The 15,918-nt window shown below is 43.2% G+C and overlaps 1 protein-coding gene across 2 annotated transcripts in view; it reads right to left on the reverse strand.

Moving 5' to 3' along the window:
* The window catches only part of LOC118782861 (mitogen-activated protein kinase kinase kinase kinase 5-like), a 29,904-nt gene that overhangs the window by 2,056 nt on the left and 11,930 nt on the right, over positions 1-15,918 (reverse strand). Inside the window, exons 2-30 of one of the 2 annotated variants that reach the window (XM_036536470.1) lie at positions 14,740-14,797; positions 12,388-12,478; positions 11,261-11,325; positions 11,032-11,087; positions 10,858-10,905; positions 9,820-9,862; positions 9,071-9,143; positions 8,657-8,788; positions 8,266-8,328; positions 7,710-7,791; positions 7,147-7,263; positions 6,580-6,661; positions 6,309-6,358; positions 6,107-6,180; positions 5,669-5,713; positions 5,542-5,562; positions 5,240-5,285; positions 4,183-4,342; positions 3,751-3,836; positions 3,602-3,643; positions 3,410-3,488; positions 3,190-3,266; positions 3,019-3,079; positions 2,585-2,687; positions 2,053-2,111; positions 1,463-1,566; positions 844-1,021; positions 631-699; positions 111-203 (exon numbers count right to left, since the gene is read on the reverse strand). In XM_036536470.1, coding sequence (XP_036392363.1) covers positions 111-203; positions 631-699; positions 844-1,021; positions 1,463-1,566; positions 2,053-2,111; positions 2,585-2,687; positions 3,019-3,079; positions 3,190-3,266; positions 3,410-3,488; positions 3,602-3,643; positions 3,751-3,836; positions 4,183-4,342; positions 5,240-5,285; positions 5,542-5,562; positions 5,669-5,713; positions 6,107-6,180; positions 6,309-6,358; positions 6,580-6,661; positions 7,147-7,263; positions 7,710-7,791; positions 8,266-8,328; positions 8,657-8,788; positions 9,071-9,143; positions 9,820-9,862; positions 10,858-10,905; positions 11,032-11,087; positions 11,261-11,325; positions 12,388-12,478; positions 14,740-14,797 — 2,257 coding nt within the window. Of the gene's footprint in view, positions 1-110; positions 204-630; positions 700-843; positions 1,022-1,462; positions 1,567-2,052; positions 2,112-2,584; positions 2,688-3,018; positions 3,080-3,189; positions 3,267-3,409; positions 3,489-3,601; positions 3,644-3,750; positions 3,837-4,182; positions 4,343-5,239; positions 5,286-5,541; positions 5,563-5,668; positions 5,714-6,106; positions 6,181-6,308; positions 6,359-6,561; positions 6,662-7,146; positions 7,264-7,709; positions 7,792-8,265; positions 8,329-8,656; positions 8,789-9,070; positions 9,144-9,819; positions 9,863-10,857; positions 10,906-11,031; positions 11,088-11,260; positions 11,326-12,387; positions 12,479-14,739; positions 14,798-15,918 lie in introns of both variants that reach the window. The other variant, XM_036536469.1, reaches the window with a different exon arrangement.

Consider the following 15,918-nt stretch of genomic DNA (forward strand, 5'->3'; position numbering starts at 1 on the left):
AATTCTCATAGTGTCCACCAGGGGTCAGACTTTGGGGGATTGGTCCATTTCTGATCCCCCTAGATCCTGACGATGTAGTCTGTCCCAAGTTCCCCTCACCCCTCTCTTACCCACAGCCTCCACAGCGAAGGAGAAGTTGGTCTCTGCTTGCAGTTTACTCTGGCTCCTCCTCACACCCTCCAGGTTCACGATGTGCACTGACTCTGTATGGAGAGACACACCCACTCCTGTTACTCACCTTCAGAGCAGTGCCCATGTCCATCTTCACTGTTGTTTGGTATGTCTGTTCATCTCATTCTACACTCAGATCTAATCTGTGTCTGTCCACATCTTCAATAACACACCCAAAGTTATTAGGCTGTAAAGCTGATGTGTACTTTGGAGCTAATGCAGTGGAAGTTTCAATATGTGTATTATTGCACAGTAAATGGGATAAAGATTCAGCTGACATAGTTCATATACCTCTGAGTAGAAGGCAGTGAAGGACAGATAGGGCAACAAGAGTTTTTCAGGAGTCTCAAGCTCACTGCTGTTATTACAGTAAGAGATCATAGTGGCCATGTACTACAGTGCCACTACACAACAATGTAATAGACAGTAGTGTGCCAATAATACTACATCATGACTTACTCTCAAGGAGCACCAGTAACGTGCTGCAGTCGAGCTGGTTCACCTGCACCGTGTCAAGGCTGGTGTTCCCTGCAGCACAAACAGCGAAACGAGGTTTGATGCTTCTGCAGAAGCCTATGCTGACATTCAACTTGCAAACAAGTTTTATATTTCATGCAGGATGTTAGCTGGGCTGGGGTTACCGCTACGTCTGCGCCCTTAAGTGGTCCTTACCTGAGCTGTTGCTGAAGAACCAGGAGGTGTTGGAGTTGAGGTTGATGTTATCGAGCTGAACGGGCTGGGTAGAGTGGGGCCCCCTGGTCACCCCGATGCACACCAGCGGGTACTCCTGATCCGGGACCACCAGCATCTCAAACACACGCAGGGGGCTGGGCAGGGGGAAGTCAAAGTGCTGCAATGCACACAGCGTGTCAGTGAAACCAGAAGGAACCCGGCCGGAGTCCTGGCAGGCATGGCTGCCGGGAAGCATTTGTGAGGAGACTGTTAAAAACATTTTTAACACTGTATGTGTTGTAATGATATTTCCCCTTAAAAAGATATGTCCTGTGCATGTCTTGTGCAGTCACGTAATAGAGTATTTTTATAATGAACAAACATAATCTGATACATTTATATTGTAGGAGAGGCATTAATGGGAAGCTTTTTTGTTGTATGTTTTAGTGCAGTGGGTGGAGTTATGAGGATGGTGTGGGAGGGGTTCAGGTGAGACAGTGCAGTGGGATGTGGCATGAAGTATGTGGGCGGAGCTACTCGTCACAGATGGAGGCTAACTCCAGTGGTGAACTTGGCTATGCCGTGACAGGTGTGGGAGGTGCTTAAGGCGAGCGCTGACCTTGATGAGCATGAACTTGTGCATGGGCTCGTACCACTGCAGAAGCACTACGCTGGACTCCAGAGCCCCACACAGGAACACACAGCCCCGCTGGGAGTTCTGGGCTGGAGAGAGCGGATCACAGGTGCATAAGTCAAAGAAAAGGCTTTCATTGGCAAGCTTCCCTAGACCTCTGAACAATATTTTGCTAGCTTATAACAAATATGTCAACAAACACTAATATGCAATGTTAGTGACTGTTTCCATTTAGGATGATAATCATTGATTATTGTGTACGGATTGTCATTGTGCATTCTGGTTAATCATGTAATTTCCAGTTTAAGATGAAAGTTAAGGTAATAACCCCTTCATTCACTAAGGTTACAGTATACGGTGCATCCTATCAATGAAAGATGGAAAACCAGTTAGAATATTTAACCACCAGTTAATTAATTGTGTTTCAATTAATAACTGAAGACTTGATGTTAGGTTTTCATTTGAAAAGTTGCTTGCTACAGCATACACTACATTTGTTGGGGAGAGGCCATATTGTCATGTTTGTTACAACACAATACCAGACATACTGCTGGAGTGATTTACTGTCAACTCACCTACAGAGCAGGTCCTACAACCTTTTGTGTCTGGTATTTTACTGGTCACAGTAAATTTCCTGCCAATACAAAAACATTATGTTTGTCATGTTATGTTTCATATTCAGCTCAAATTCAAGTGTTCACTTGCACATTTCTTTACCCTTTGAGATGGGTGTGAATAATACCAAATCGACTATATTATTGAATATCTATTTGGCATCACAGAAAAGAGCTAATTTATATTGTCTGTGTCCCCCATTCTGCTTTTCATAATTTAAAATTTTGCTTTGTCCTAATATTTTGGATTTACCTCATACATGAGCAGCTTTTGGCTTCTTTATGGACAATAGTACCACTGGAAACTGAACTGATAGACATTTATGTCTGGCTGAAATATATACCCCATCTTAGCCTCTGAAGATTGATACAGTATATATATATACACACACACACATCAGCAGCAGCATGAACCAAAAACACCTGATGGGAGTCTACAGCTGTTTTAGTGTGTGTATGTAGGTCACATGGATGAGATGGATTTGTCTGTTACCTGGGCAGTAGCCTGTGAGTTGGCAGCGCTACCATTCGGTGTTCCTTGCGTGCCTGTTCGTAGAGCTCCTTTAAGGAGTGAGAGTGCAGCTGAGAGGCCTTACCTGAGGGAGCACACACACACACCCACACCATCATGGATGCCGTCAGCATTTCCCATTGATCCCGCATATACATGATCCACATACATTTTGCACTGTGCTGTGACATTTGTCCTGACACTTCCACAAGATGCTGCAAAAGCATGTTGATTTTGATGGGGGTTAACCCAGCCCCAGGAACCTTTTCCTTACAATATTAATTTATGAGACTGAAACTGATTCAGGGTCTGTGCTATGCTGGGGAGGGGGGGGGTCTGCTGTATTTCCACTGTTAGCTGATGGGTTGTGTGGGTTTTAGAGTTGGAGATCATATCTTAGCAGAACTGATCCTCACCTGAAATTGACATAAGGACGTTGTTGATGGTATAGACCCAGCTGCACTTTCCTGGATAGAGCTAAATGGGAGAGATTGAGAGCACAAAAACATGACCCACATAAAATACCTTTCTGCACCATTCCTTATTACTCTTTTGCTATGCTATCATCATCATCACCATATTCTCACCAGCTCCATCGTAGCGTCAGGCCCGTCCAGGTTCAGTGTGAAGATACCCTCATCTGCTCCGAAGATGAGGTGGTGATCTTTAAAAAAACGCAGAACAACAGGATAAGGGACATAACATATAATCTGAATTCAGACTGGTGGTGAACTTCAGTCAGACTGAACCAGAACCATACTGTCAGCATATGTGGTGAACCTGGCTACCTTTAGGGTGCTAGCTCACCTTTGGTAGTGGGGTGGTCCCAAATGGTTGAACAGTTGATCTTTAGAGGGCAGCCATGGAATACTTTCTTAAAGAATACCTGCGAGAGAAAGGAGGAAAATGTGGACCCTGAATGTCAAGGCTGCTCTGTGTTCATTATTCAGATGGTAATCAGAGAATACAGATAGGTGGTGATTAGGTGGACAAACTTACTGGAGGCTTCCTCAGCACTGGATTGGTGCATTCCACTGGGGCCTGCAAACACAACACAGTCAGTCAAAATTCCATTATCCAAAATTCCATTGAAAAAAATTCCATTAAAACTGTGCCAACCGTATCGTAGTCACCATCTGTGCCCATACCTGAGGGAGCTGGCGTTGTCTCCTGTCCATCTTGGGGGGAAGTTCAGGTGGGCTGTCAATCTTGTGACCCGTGAAGGAGGTGGGGTCTGGACAGGAAATGACATATTATGAAACTGGTCAATTGGAAGTCGAAGCTGTTTTGAGCAAATAGCAATAGACTGGGTCATCTTTATCTCTCATTCATTAGAGTTGTTATGCTGGAGGGGTGATCATGAGGCAGAGGTACATGGAACTTCACAGGTGCTGGCCATGAAGATAAAATTGTTGAAGAGAAATAATTTGTGTCTGTTTGATGCTACCAGAGGTGGCTTAATAATCAAAAGCAATGTCTTAACCTTCAACTCCGCATTTGAGAGCATCATTCAATTTGCAGGCAGTGGATGTGAATGTGTAATGCCCTTTGGCTGGATATTTTAGAGGGGCAGGGCTCACCGGAGTTGACGTTTCGGACGGACCGCGGCCTCGGGACAGGCCGAGCACCACTGCTGCTGGAACAGCGCAGCAGGGGCGAGGGTGCGTAGAGGGAGCCTCCACCCCGTCCCCGGTCACCCTCCCCTGGCACAATCTCCTCTGAGCTGGTGCGCATCTTGGGCTGATCAGAGCACATCAGAAAATGACATCATAATGACACTGTTTCATCTTTCAGTGTAACATGAGATTACAATCCAGACATCAACTATGTTTGATTAGTATTAGTTTGTATATCCTGACTAAAATATTATTCCTGACTACAATGAATTAAAAATGCATATATTTATTCTATAAATATATACATATTATAAACTGTAAATGCATATAAAGTCTGCATATATCCTGACTAGCTATAATACATTTCATATATAAATCTCAACAACTCAGTAAATTAAAACTACAGAACTGTAACTCTACAACTGCAATATATTAAAACCTTGACCTAGACCATAAATGAGGTGAAAAGGTTGACAGCATCTGGTTTGGTCTAGTGTATACTTCAGTACTTTCTTCTTTTTTTTTTTTCTTTTTTCCATTTTCTCCCCAATTTGAAATGGCCAGTTCCCTGAATTTTAGAATGCCCAATTTTTCATCGATGTTTGGTTCCATTGCACAACCCCCACACCAGAGCGTGGACAAGCACGTGCCCTCCTCTGAGACATGTGATGTCAGCCGCTGCTTCTTTTCGCACTGCGGCCCACAAGCTAAGCTACCCCTATCCCCGGTGGAACAAAACCAATGTGCTTCGCCTGTGAGCTCCCGGTCAGTGACGGCTAGTGACATGGCTGGGATCAAACCCGGGCCGTAGCGTTTAGCCTACACTCGGAATGAGTGCTTTTGCTGACTGAGCCACTTGGGAGCCCGCATGCCTCAACACTTTCAAGAAGAAACCACAGATGAAGGTCAGCCAGTATATCATAATTTTAGTTAAATATCTAGCGTATTGTGGCTGAAGTTGCAGCAACAACTCAATGCAGCATGCCCTTGAGTTGACATCAAAGTCATCAGAGTCCCTTACTTTTGGAGGAAGTGGGGGCGGGACCTCATCAGCTGGCATTGTTTCACTGCACAGAGAGAGAGAGGCGTTGGCTCATATCAGTGATGAGCAGCACTGACAATGTAATGCTAACATCTCAAAGGTTACAAGAAAGGCATGATGCACATCTACAGGAGGGATCTTTGTGAAGATCTGGTCTCATTCAGCGTGAACTGAAGTGGGAGACATTCCAAGAAGAGTTCATTTGGGTTAACCTGCCTCAAATCCTGCAGCGGCAAGCATTAAATACAGGAGAAGTTTATCAAGTTTACAAGGGTGCTTACCTAGTGGTGTAGTTACTGGGTCTGAGGAGAGATGGAGAAAGATAATCACCATGTCATTGTGTCCTACATGCAGATGCAGAGTATTGTACAGCACTGATGGTTATGGTAATAAAAAGAGAACGCTTACATGTCCACATCATCGTAGTCGTCATCCGAGTCCATGCTCTGGTCTCTAACGGAGGACGGAAAACACAACCACAGTAAATTTATCAGGTTTGACCCGATGCCACCCTTTCAGGGCATGGCATCCCTGCTGGGCCTGGACCGTTTAAGCTTTATGTACACCCTTGTGTTTTTTTTTTTTTTTTTTGCCTTCCTCGAAAGTCTGTGGAAGTAACCTGTGAGCAGGTGAAAGCGACCGAGCGGTCTGCCTGTGTGTTTTGTAATCTTTGGGTGGTGGGGACTGCCGGTTTGTGCGCTGTGTGAATGGCAGTGATTCAGTGGGTTGTGTGGCAGACATGACTGTAGGCCTTTGGATTTGGTGTTGTTATCATGTGTGATTTGACTGGGTGGGAAACCTGCCGGCGGGCAGTGTACTGGATATGGAGGGTATCTCTCCTGGTACCTGTTCAGGCTCCGTTTGTCTGAGCTGTCCCTGCCTGTAGAGCCCACTGTCCTGCTTTCTGCCGTGGGCCGTAACTGAAGCACAGACACGCGGAAAGGGAAAGGGATTATATATATATATATACACAACAGCGCCACACTTTTTTAAAACACCCCCACACAGACAGGCGCACACAGGCACATACAGATACACACACACTTACCGTTGCCTCCGGTGAGCCTGTATCTCCTCTCCCGGTGTAGATCTTTTGCCCTGGTAGACAAAAAAGACAGCCGGTGTCATCATCCATGTCAATGTCAGAAAGAGGGATGCTGTTCCACACCAGCACCAAGAGACATACATGCACCATGTCGTCTTAGCAAGGCGGCAAAGCTGGGAGATAGCCATGGCCAGTTAATGAACTATGATAGCATACACACATGCACACACACTCACACACACTCACACACACTCACACATGCAAGAGCTCTTACAGCTCATGTCAGAGTTTGTTCGCTCTGCTCGGTTGTGTCGGTTTGTAGAATGAATTCTTCTCAGGGAGCTTGCTGTTACCATCTGTGAGATAGAGGTAAAAAAGAGACTTACTTTCTAACACCAGTTGATTACTGTTCATTTTTATTATTACACATATTTTATTGCCCATTATATTGTATGTATTACATTGTATTGTGTTGTATGTTATACGTATTTGCTCAATATGTTATCACAAAGCCAATGGTCAGTATTGAGTTATGACTGTCCTTGTGTGTGTGTGAGTGTGTGTGTCTGCTATAAAATTGAAAAGATAATATGTATATAGTTTATTGCCACTGTCATATATGGAATTTTGCATATGTATTATCTTCAAAAATATTATTTTAAGATATATGTTACACTGTATGAATGAAATTACTTTTGTGGCACTTGAAATTACTGGTACTTTTGTTACGATTTCCTGCTTCACTGTTTTTTCCATCATTCAGGACTTGTCAGTGTGCGTAAGTGTATTTGTGAGTGTGCTTGGGTGAGTCATGCTTTCTTCTTCCACGTTTTCCCTGTACCTCCACGTCTTCCTCCTCGTACTGCAGGCAGTCCTTTAGCTTCTCTGGGTGCCGGAGCTGCTCCAGCAGGTCCAGGGTCAGCGACTGGTTCAGGTGGGACTGGGTGACGAACGTATGCTGTGGAGGTGGGGGGGAGAGTGGTGGATTGTGAGAGAAACCAGGAAGACAGAGCGGGACCGTCAGCTTTGAGTAAAGATTTTGGGACACAAGATTTCCCATAATCCTGACCCAGTTACCAAACCTGGCTGAACCTTTTTTCTGATCTAGCGCAAAAAAATCCTTGCGCCTGTATCCTCTCCTGTCTGCTGTTATAGGCTGTCCTCTTCTATACTTGTCTATAATGTACCACGCTGGACAAGCAAGTCCAAGGATCCAAGGGGCAGGGGGGTAAATGACCTCATGCTAACAGGCAGGTGCAAGCCCTCTCTCTGACTCCACAGGAGAGGTTATGCCTACCATTCCTCTACCATTTGTCTCCCTCCTGTCAGCCACTCTCAATGAGCACCATTCAACAAAATTCTGCAATTAATTTCGCGAGAACGAAAGGCTGTAGCTGGACTCACTGTAAGCATTTTAGAGGCACCGGGCCTCTTTTTTGGGTTCCTGATCAGCATCATCTTTATGAAGTTATGGAATGAGGAGGACCTGGGAGAGACATGCAGACAGACAGACAGGGGCGGACAGACAGAGGATGTTAGTGGATGAACCTGTATCTCTGAATGTCTTACAGCCGTTCCTGGTGTAATGAAGCAGTGCAGCCATTTTTATGGTCTTGTAGGTCCTGTCTAATTGTTAGTCATGACTTTTTGTATAGTATTTTTGGGGTAATATGATTATTACTGCAGTGATTTACACATTAACATTATTGTTTTAGAAGAGCAGTTGCTCAATGAAAAAATGTAATGCAATGGTTAGAGAACTGTATTTGTGAACTGGTGTCATGGTTATGTAATGTTGCTGTTTTCTTTCAGTCACACATCTCAAACACTCCAGTACAGTGGTGCCAAGGAGTTGAGTCTCACAAGAGGAGTGGTGTGCTAAACTAGTATCTTTGGTTAAATGTAATATGGTTAAATAGTTAAATGTAATGATGATGTAATGGTGATGTCACATGCTCACCATTTGGCTTTATCCTTCAATTTGGGGGGCTGGTAGCCACTCTTGGACATGAGGAACAGCACTCTGTGGAGAGACAAGGCTTCACTGTAGAGTTCATCATCTGAGTGAGTGTGTATGTGCGTGTGGGACTGCGTTGGTATGTATGTGTGGGTGTTGGTATGCATATGTTTGCTTATTGAGGGGGTAGATATGAGAAAACATGCATGTGTGAGCAGTTTGGTAATCAGAAGTGTGTGTGTGTGTGTGTGTGTGAAATGTGGTGTCTCTGTGGAGACAAGCATGGATGGTTGCTGTATATGTTTGTGTTCATGAGTATATGTGCATGTTGTGTGAATGTGTTTGTGCATATGTATGTTATATGGGTGTACATGCGAGTCTGATAGAGGCACACCTCAGTGGGTGAACATCAAACATCGGTGGCTGCAGCTCTGCCAGCTCAATGGCTGTGATGCCCACTGACCACACATCACACAACTCATTGTATCCACCCTTGATCTCCACTGCTGCCACCTCTGGTGCCATCCTGTGGAAATCACAGAAACAGCAGTTGCATCCTCCAGATTATGAGCCATCAGACTTATTTCAAAGCAGTTTGTTTGTACGGTTTTTAATATTTCCATGACACATAGAGTATTTTTCAATAAATGAAATGGCAGCTGATCTCACAGTGTTGTGTATGTAATGAAAATGTTAACACCTGCTTAAATTTCCGGTTCAGAGCTAAGATTTGCTCTGCTGTTAGATTGGATCTGCTTGAGGAAACAGGAAGTACATTGATGCTTTCATTTTTGTTCTGTGATCTCACCAATATGGTGTCCCGATGAAGGACATGCGGCGTGCAAATGTGGCTGTGATCTGCGCTGAAATTCCAAAATCAGCTACAGTGGGAGAGGAAAAAAGTCTTAATATCTATTTAGTATCTAATCACATGTCTTAGTATGTAGTCTCGATATCAAAAGACTGTGTGGTTTACAGTACAGAGTTGCAGGATATTGATGTCAGAATCAGAAACAAGCTTCATTTACAACAGCTCCCTCAGTCTTGATGCTCCTGGGAAGCCAATCCCAGATCTGCGCTGAGCAAATGTACACTTTGCATCATGTGACGGGCTGCTGATCAGGGATCAGTGTAGTGGCAGTGTTACTGAGGGTAGCAACAAATGGTAAAGCTGTTTGGAATAGAACTATATCTCCACACCTGATGACAAAACAGAAGGGCTGAAATTCACCATCCTGACCAAAAGGGGGCAATATTCATCTCAGACAAGGTGAGACAGAGACAAAGGAGAATGTGTGGGCAACAAAGGCAACAGTGTGAAAGGTGTGTGGGTAGATTGACTTGGTCTCATTGTGATTATTGACTTGAAGGTGGCTTTATGCACACTAATTGTTTTCCTAACATCATAGAGCATGTGAATGGTGTTTACTGGAAAGAAGTTCCCTGCAAAGGTACAGTGTGCTTTCAAAATTACTGTAACATGAATCCAGCTTTGTTCTGTAGGTTCAATGTCACAGCAGCATTGTGATAACATGTGAGACTTGGTCTCTGACATACCCAGCTTGACCTCTCCATTGTCATTCAGAAGAATATTGGCACCCTGAAATGACAAATATTCAAATACAATCAGTACACAATCTCACTGGAATCAAACACTGTGTCACAAAAGACAGGTCAATAAACAATTATTTTCATGGCTGAAGACAACAAAACATAGACAGACTCCAATCAGCTGTGAATACACCAGTGTTCAGTGCATAAGTGTATGCTTCAGTCGCTGAGAGTACATGCGTGCCTAATTTCCTTTGTGCTGCAGTGCAGTTTTTTTGCTGTCTTTTGTTTTTGCTGTCTGGAGCCATGTGTTTGTAATTATATGCGGGGAGGTTGTAACCTTGCTGTTTAGACTTCATTTAGTTTATGTTAGCAAGAATGAATGTGTGTCATTGTGACAAAACGTTGCGGAGAGATCATGAAAGGTTTGCAGATGAATTTTTGTCGGTAGACTGAGGTTTTTCTGAGAAAACCGCTCGGTTCTCCCGTTCTCATGTTACTGCACTTTCCTGCTCTCTTCTGATTGCTGCAGCGCTGCAACCTGACGGCACGGTTAGCATTCTCATCACTGATATTGTCAAAAGAATCCTGTGGGGTGTGGAGCTGCAGCACTACATTGACGCTCAGGTCATGATTTACAAAAAAGCACTAATCCTTCTATAGAGCTGACACCTGCAAGTGAATTTTGTGAAACCAGAGCATGACAAGCCACAACTTTACGCTACTTAAATTTTTTTATCTCTTGTTTTTAAGATTGCTAACATAAATTGGCCTTTTAATTTGAGGTTTCTTCTCATGAAATAAAAAAATTGCACAATTATCTTGAAGATGGTGATCTACTGGATGGGGTAAGGATGTGTTAGGATGTTCAGAATAAGAGATTCAGAGGTGCGGCATGCTATGACACTATTGAAACTACCCACTACGCACTGTACCAAAATGTTGCAGAGATGGATGTGGGAGGTTGAAAGTCACAGACTCAGTTTCTGTAAGCTGTAGTAATGTTACTGATTCTTAATGTGAGCTATGTCTCAGTCAGCTTACCTTGATGTCTCTGTGAATCTTCTTTTGGCTGTGCAGATACTCCAGGCCCTGTTAGGAATGCAAGGGAAGTCAGTTCATTCTACATGGTGTGTATGTCTGTATGTGTGTGTGTGTGTATGTGTAAACGCACTCTATGTGTGGAAGCATACTGTAGCTTAATGTATCTGCTCTTACCTTCAGCATCTCTCTGCATATGTATGCAATCTGAAGCTCTGACAGAGGTCCCGTAACTGGACAGGGAGACAGAAACATTGATTTAAGTACTTATATTGAGATAGTCTGTGCAGTAAGCCCTACCCTGTAAAAAAGGGAGCACAATAGAAAGTGCACCCTCCACCTCCGACCCAAAATGTCATTTCTACCCTCCGCAATGATGCAAGCCCCACCCACACCCAGTGCTCACCATGGTAGATGTCCTGCAGGGACCCGCCTCCGCAGTACTCCATACAGATCCACAGCTTGTTGGCCCTAGACCCACACACAGTGGCAAACACAAAGGTCAGTATTTCATGTGTCTGTCTCAATGAGACTCGCCCCTTCACGTCACATCACCCATTTAAAAGGCTCTAATGACATTGAATAGTACAGTTAAAACCTCAGTGAATTGTTATTACATAGCTAAGTACAATGATACTTATGAGATACATATGAACTGTGGCAATTGGATGTTTAACTACTCTTCAGAAGACAGGCTCTGAAATTTGCCCTTGTTCAGCCTCATTCTGGTCACCCTCTTTCAAATTCAGCAAAATGACAGTAACATTCCTTTTTTACATCTAAAATATATACTGGACTATATTGTTGCAATCCAAGGGAAACTTTCAGTTGGGAGATTGCAGGTGATCTGCAGAACAATCTTACAGTAATATCAGTTGTCTCGGAGCAGCGCCGCTTCCTTCTGAGAATGCTATGTACTAGACCGGTGCTGCTGGCAGCTCCAAGTGCAGGCTTCTGATGCCTGCATTGTGTTTCTGTGCACAGTTTCCTGTTCTGTCTTTATTATTTGCATTTGGTGGAGAGATTTTGTAATGATATTACCAGGGTTTGTACACTGTGTTTTAGCAGTAACATTCAACTGTAATGAAAGCCTGCGGTCACTGACCCTCTGGCATAAAGATAGAGAAGCCTTGTGACAAACATGGATGTTGATCTGAGAGAGGCACTATGAACTGAGTATCCAAGTGGATACCCACAATACCCGTGATATTTATTTTTTGCATGAGGTTTTATTGAACACGTGCTGTCACAACAGTACGGAAAAGTTATGCAATGGTTGGGGATCAGATGGGAATATGAGAAAAACTATGGCCTATATTTTATATATTTCCCTAATAGATGGGTTTTGTAACTATCCTGCATTGCATACTAAAAAGATGGAAAGCCCAGAGTTGCTTTGTTAAACCCTACATTGTTTTGCTAGGTCTGGAGTCGTTTTGCAGAGTTTGGAGTTGTTTTTTTATGTCCAGAGCTGTTCCGCTTGGTCCAGAGGTGAGCCAGTCCCGGATGTGTGACAGAGGGCTGCTTGCTTACCGTATGTAGCTGCCGTAGTAGGCCACAATGTTGGGGTGCTTGCAGCTCTTCACCATCACAATCTCCTGCTGGATCACTGAGAAGTCATCCTCTGAAGGGCAAAATGAGAATGGACTACAACATTAATACCACATTAATGCAATGATGTTGCAACATTACCATATTGCTATGTGGCAGCAGAGTCATGAGAGCACCATGTGTAAGAATGGCATTTTCCTTATCTTAGTTTTCGGTGCCTACAGCAACCCTTTACATATTTGTTTACATCTATGGGACATTTTTTAGAAGGAAGAAAAGAATGCAATATCAAACACGATTATTATTATTATTTTTTAATCTGTGGTTGTTGTAGGGGCTAAAAAAAACAAGATCAAAATAATGTTTAGTCTTGATCATGATGTTAAGATGATAAGGTGTCACTAATGATGATCCCCCCGCCAACATGCCTCTGTGGGTGTGTGGCTGGAACATATCTGAGAAGGAGATGACCAAGGCAACCTCAGCCTTGAATAGCACTGGGCTGGATCTGCAAGTAGGTGTGCTCTCCATGTTTATCCAAACTACAACATCCAGGCGCGAAATGTTCCCTCTCACATTTATACCGACAGGGGTGGCAGTGATGTCACTCACTTATTTTGCTTTCCTGCTGCTCTTTAGAATGGCAGTCAAGTGATTAACTGGTACTTTCCATCAATTCGGAGCTATAAAATTCATGTGGGAGTTTTTTTTAATGCAGCTTTTTAATCAAATTTCAAACAAGGAAACTGAATCATTACTTGTATTTCAAATACATACTAAGATTGATGTTGAGTTCCACTGAATTCAAGTTTAGATGACGCCGTACTTTCAGTTGCTCATTCAAACAAGTTAGATAAATATGCAATAAAAATAGCATCTGCAGTCAGCAAAGGACCTTCAAAAGACTATGGGTTTTAAACTGACATTACACAGTACTGTTGCACCTATGAGCAAGGTGTGTATTCCACTGTCTTGAGTATTGCTTCATGTTTGCTTAACAGACACCCGTGTCAAGAGAGCCATACAATATAATCCACTTTTGTTGGAGCTGTTGAGGAAAGGAGCCATTCTCAGTTCCAGCAGGACCCAGTACGCGGTTCAGACACACAACCTGCTAAGGCAGAAGCCCTGATTCCCTGTGCACCCCAGTGTTGGAGAAATAGGCTATAATTTTAAAATTGGACAGTCATGGATTTCACTCTCACTTATGAGAGCTTCCACACGTACTGATTTCAGGCTTTGCTCAGTGAACCACACTGTGGATCCTGACCAAACTGTCTTCACTACCGTAACTCTTTTGTGCCTTCTTTCCCGGACGTCTTTGCATCTTTGCATATCTTCCTCTGATTGTTATCAATGTCCCTCCCCTCTCTCTCTTTCTCTCTCTCTGTTATTCTCTTTCCCTGTTTCTTTTTCACTTGTCTCTTTTTCTGTCTCCGCTGTGGTCTGCTCCTTATCTTACAGGAAACAGTCTACCATCCACACGTTCAGAATTGGTTGAGCTTTTCAGCGCCAGCGCCCCCAACCACCACCGCCAAGAAAAGTGCACCCTCCCCTGTGGCTCACCACCTACCTGATCCCTCCTCAGCTTAAATGCCATGAGGTGGTGGGGTGGGGGGGAGTGAGCACGGGGTTTCATCGATGGGACAAAATGCAAGGGGAACCCCATACCACCAAACATGCTCCCACTCTGCTCTCAGTCATCGTATCACCCTCCATCTGCACAGTGGCATTTCAGCTCGGCCAAGAGCTACTACGCTTATTGTCTGCTTTCGTGACGCCCTTGTCTGAAACTCTTTTGGCTCAACTGCTCATGATAGGGGGAATCATTCATCTGGCTGTCATTCTACCAGTTGGATTTCAGAACAAAGGATATTCCAGCAACTGCACCCATTCACAAAGAATCAGTTTTTTTGTTGTTTTTCTTTCGCATGGAATACATTACAACTCACTGTATTTTTAGTAAATCTTCTGAAGCGCTCAGTGGATGCATTTGATGCTGCAGAACATGTGTGGGCGTGGAATATGTCTGAATGCCTGCAATCATTGCTGTGCTTGTAAATGTGACTTATCTTGTTACACTATTTATAGTTGCATCACGATAAATAAAGATACATGTTTGTGATGTAGCCTTTAATGTTTGGAAAAATGCAAATCTATACCAAAACTGAATCTTAAAAGCAGGGCTGATGATGCTTTATGAATACAAGCTTCTGTCCCATTCTGGTAATGAACTTGTAGCCCGCTGTGCCTGAACGTAACACCCTAAGGAGCACCTCCTAGGAGCCCCTTCTCTGCTCCTCCCAAACTCTGTAGTGAAGTGCTCCAACTCACCTGGCTCCATCTTAATGACCTTAATGGCGGCCAGCTCCCCACTCTGTTTGTTCCGTGCCTGAAATACAGAAAAGGAGAATGAGTCAGTCCTTAATGCTTATCGCATCCCCTGGGCCTGATCGCACTCCAGGTGAAGTCTGTAATGAGTGCATATTGTTTGTATGTGGTCATTGAAGATCCTTTACTCGCTTGTTTTCAGTACCCTTTTGAAAAGGGCACCCTGTCTAGCACCCAAAAATATGGGTCCAATCTCACAGTTCCTTAAATAGGATTCAGTGGCAGGCCCTTGCATTCTGCTCGCATTTTTGCCATTGCAATGGTCTTATGCTGATGAAATGCGTCATTGAACTGGTTAAGAAAGTCATCTCTGACATCATTCACAGTAGTCAAACAGGCTTCCCTGAAGGGTGATATAGAAATATCCGTGACCTTCATGAGAAAGCAAGCCCTTTCATTCACTGAATTGTATGTAAAACAAAAGACAGCAGGATTAATGCTTAGTGTTGATTTGAAATGGCTTATGATGCCTCTCTCCTTTTTACGTTAACGTGGGTGTTTGTGGAAATCAGTAGGAGTTACCATAACCATAAACATAATTGAACACTTGTTCCTGCTAATCTCCCTAATATTCTCCTAGTATGGTAGCTTTATTTCTTTAATGCACTTACTGAAGACCAATATATCTTTTCCACCATACCTGTTTTAAAGCCATATTATGAGAAATACATTTTTCTTAAAATTTGGTCCCTTAAAAATACATATACTAAATCACCCTGTATTATGTTAAGTGAATAGACTGATGGTCCATTGCATTCATTCCAAAAAAACTTTCAAGAAATTTTTACAAACAATATTGACGCCAAATTAGGTAAAACTGAATATGACAACATCACAAAGGCAAATTCCTGTCCTGCTATGGAATTCCTATCCTGCTATGTATCAATTTACCTAGTTTTCACATCTTCCAACTTCAGGAATATTTAAATATTATGAGTAGAGTACATTTCAATCTGTGTTACAATGTTGAACACAAGAGCCTTTGCATTGGATCTTTCAATTAATGCTTTCAATGAATGATTTTCAAAAAAGATGTAAATGAATGCTCAACTATTATTTAAGCGTAAATTATTTCCATACGCTCACATGAGGGACCTCTATTTCATTTGAGGAAGCATCATC

The sequence above is a fragment of the Megalops cyprinoides genome, chromosome 9, assembly GCF_013368585.1.
Source record: "Megalops cyprinoides isolate fMegCyp1 chromosome 9, fMegCyp1.pri, whole genome shotgun sequence".
Classification (NCBI taxonomy): Eukaryota; Metazoa; Chordata; class Actinopteri; order Elopiformes; family Megalopidae; genus Megalops; species Megalops cyprinoides.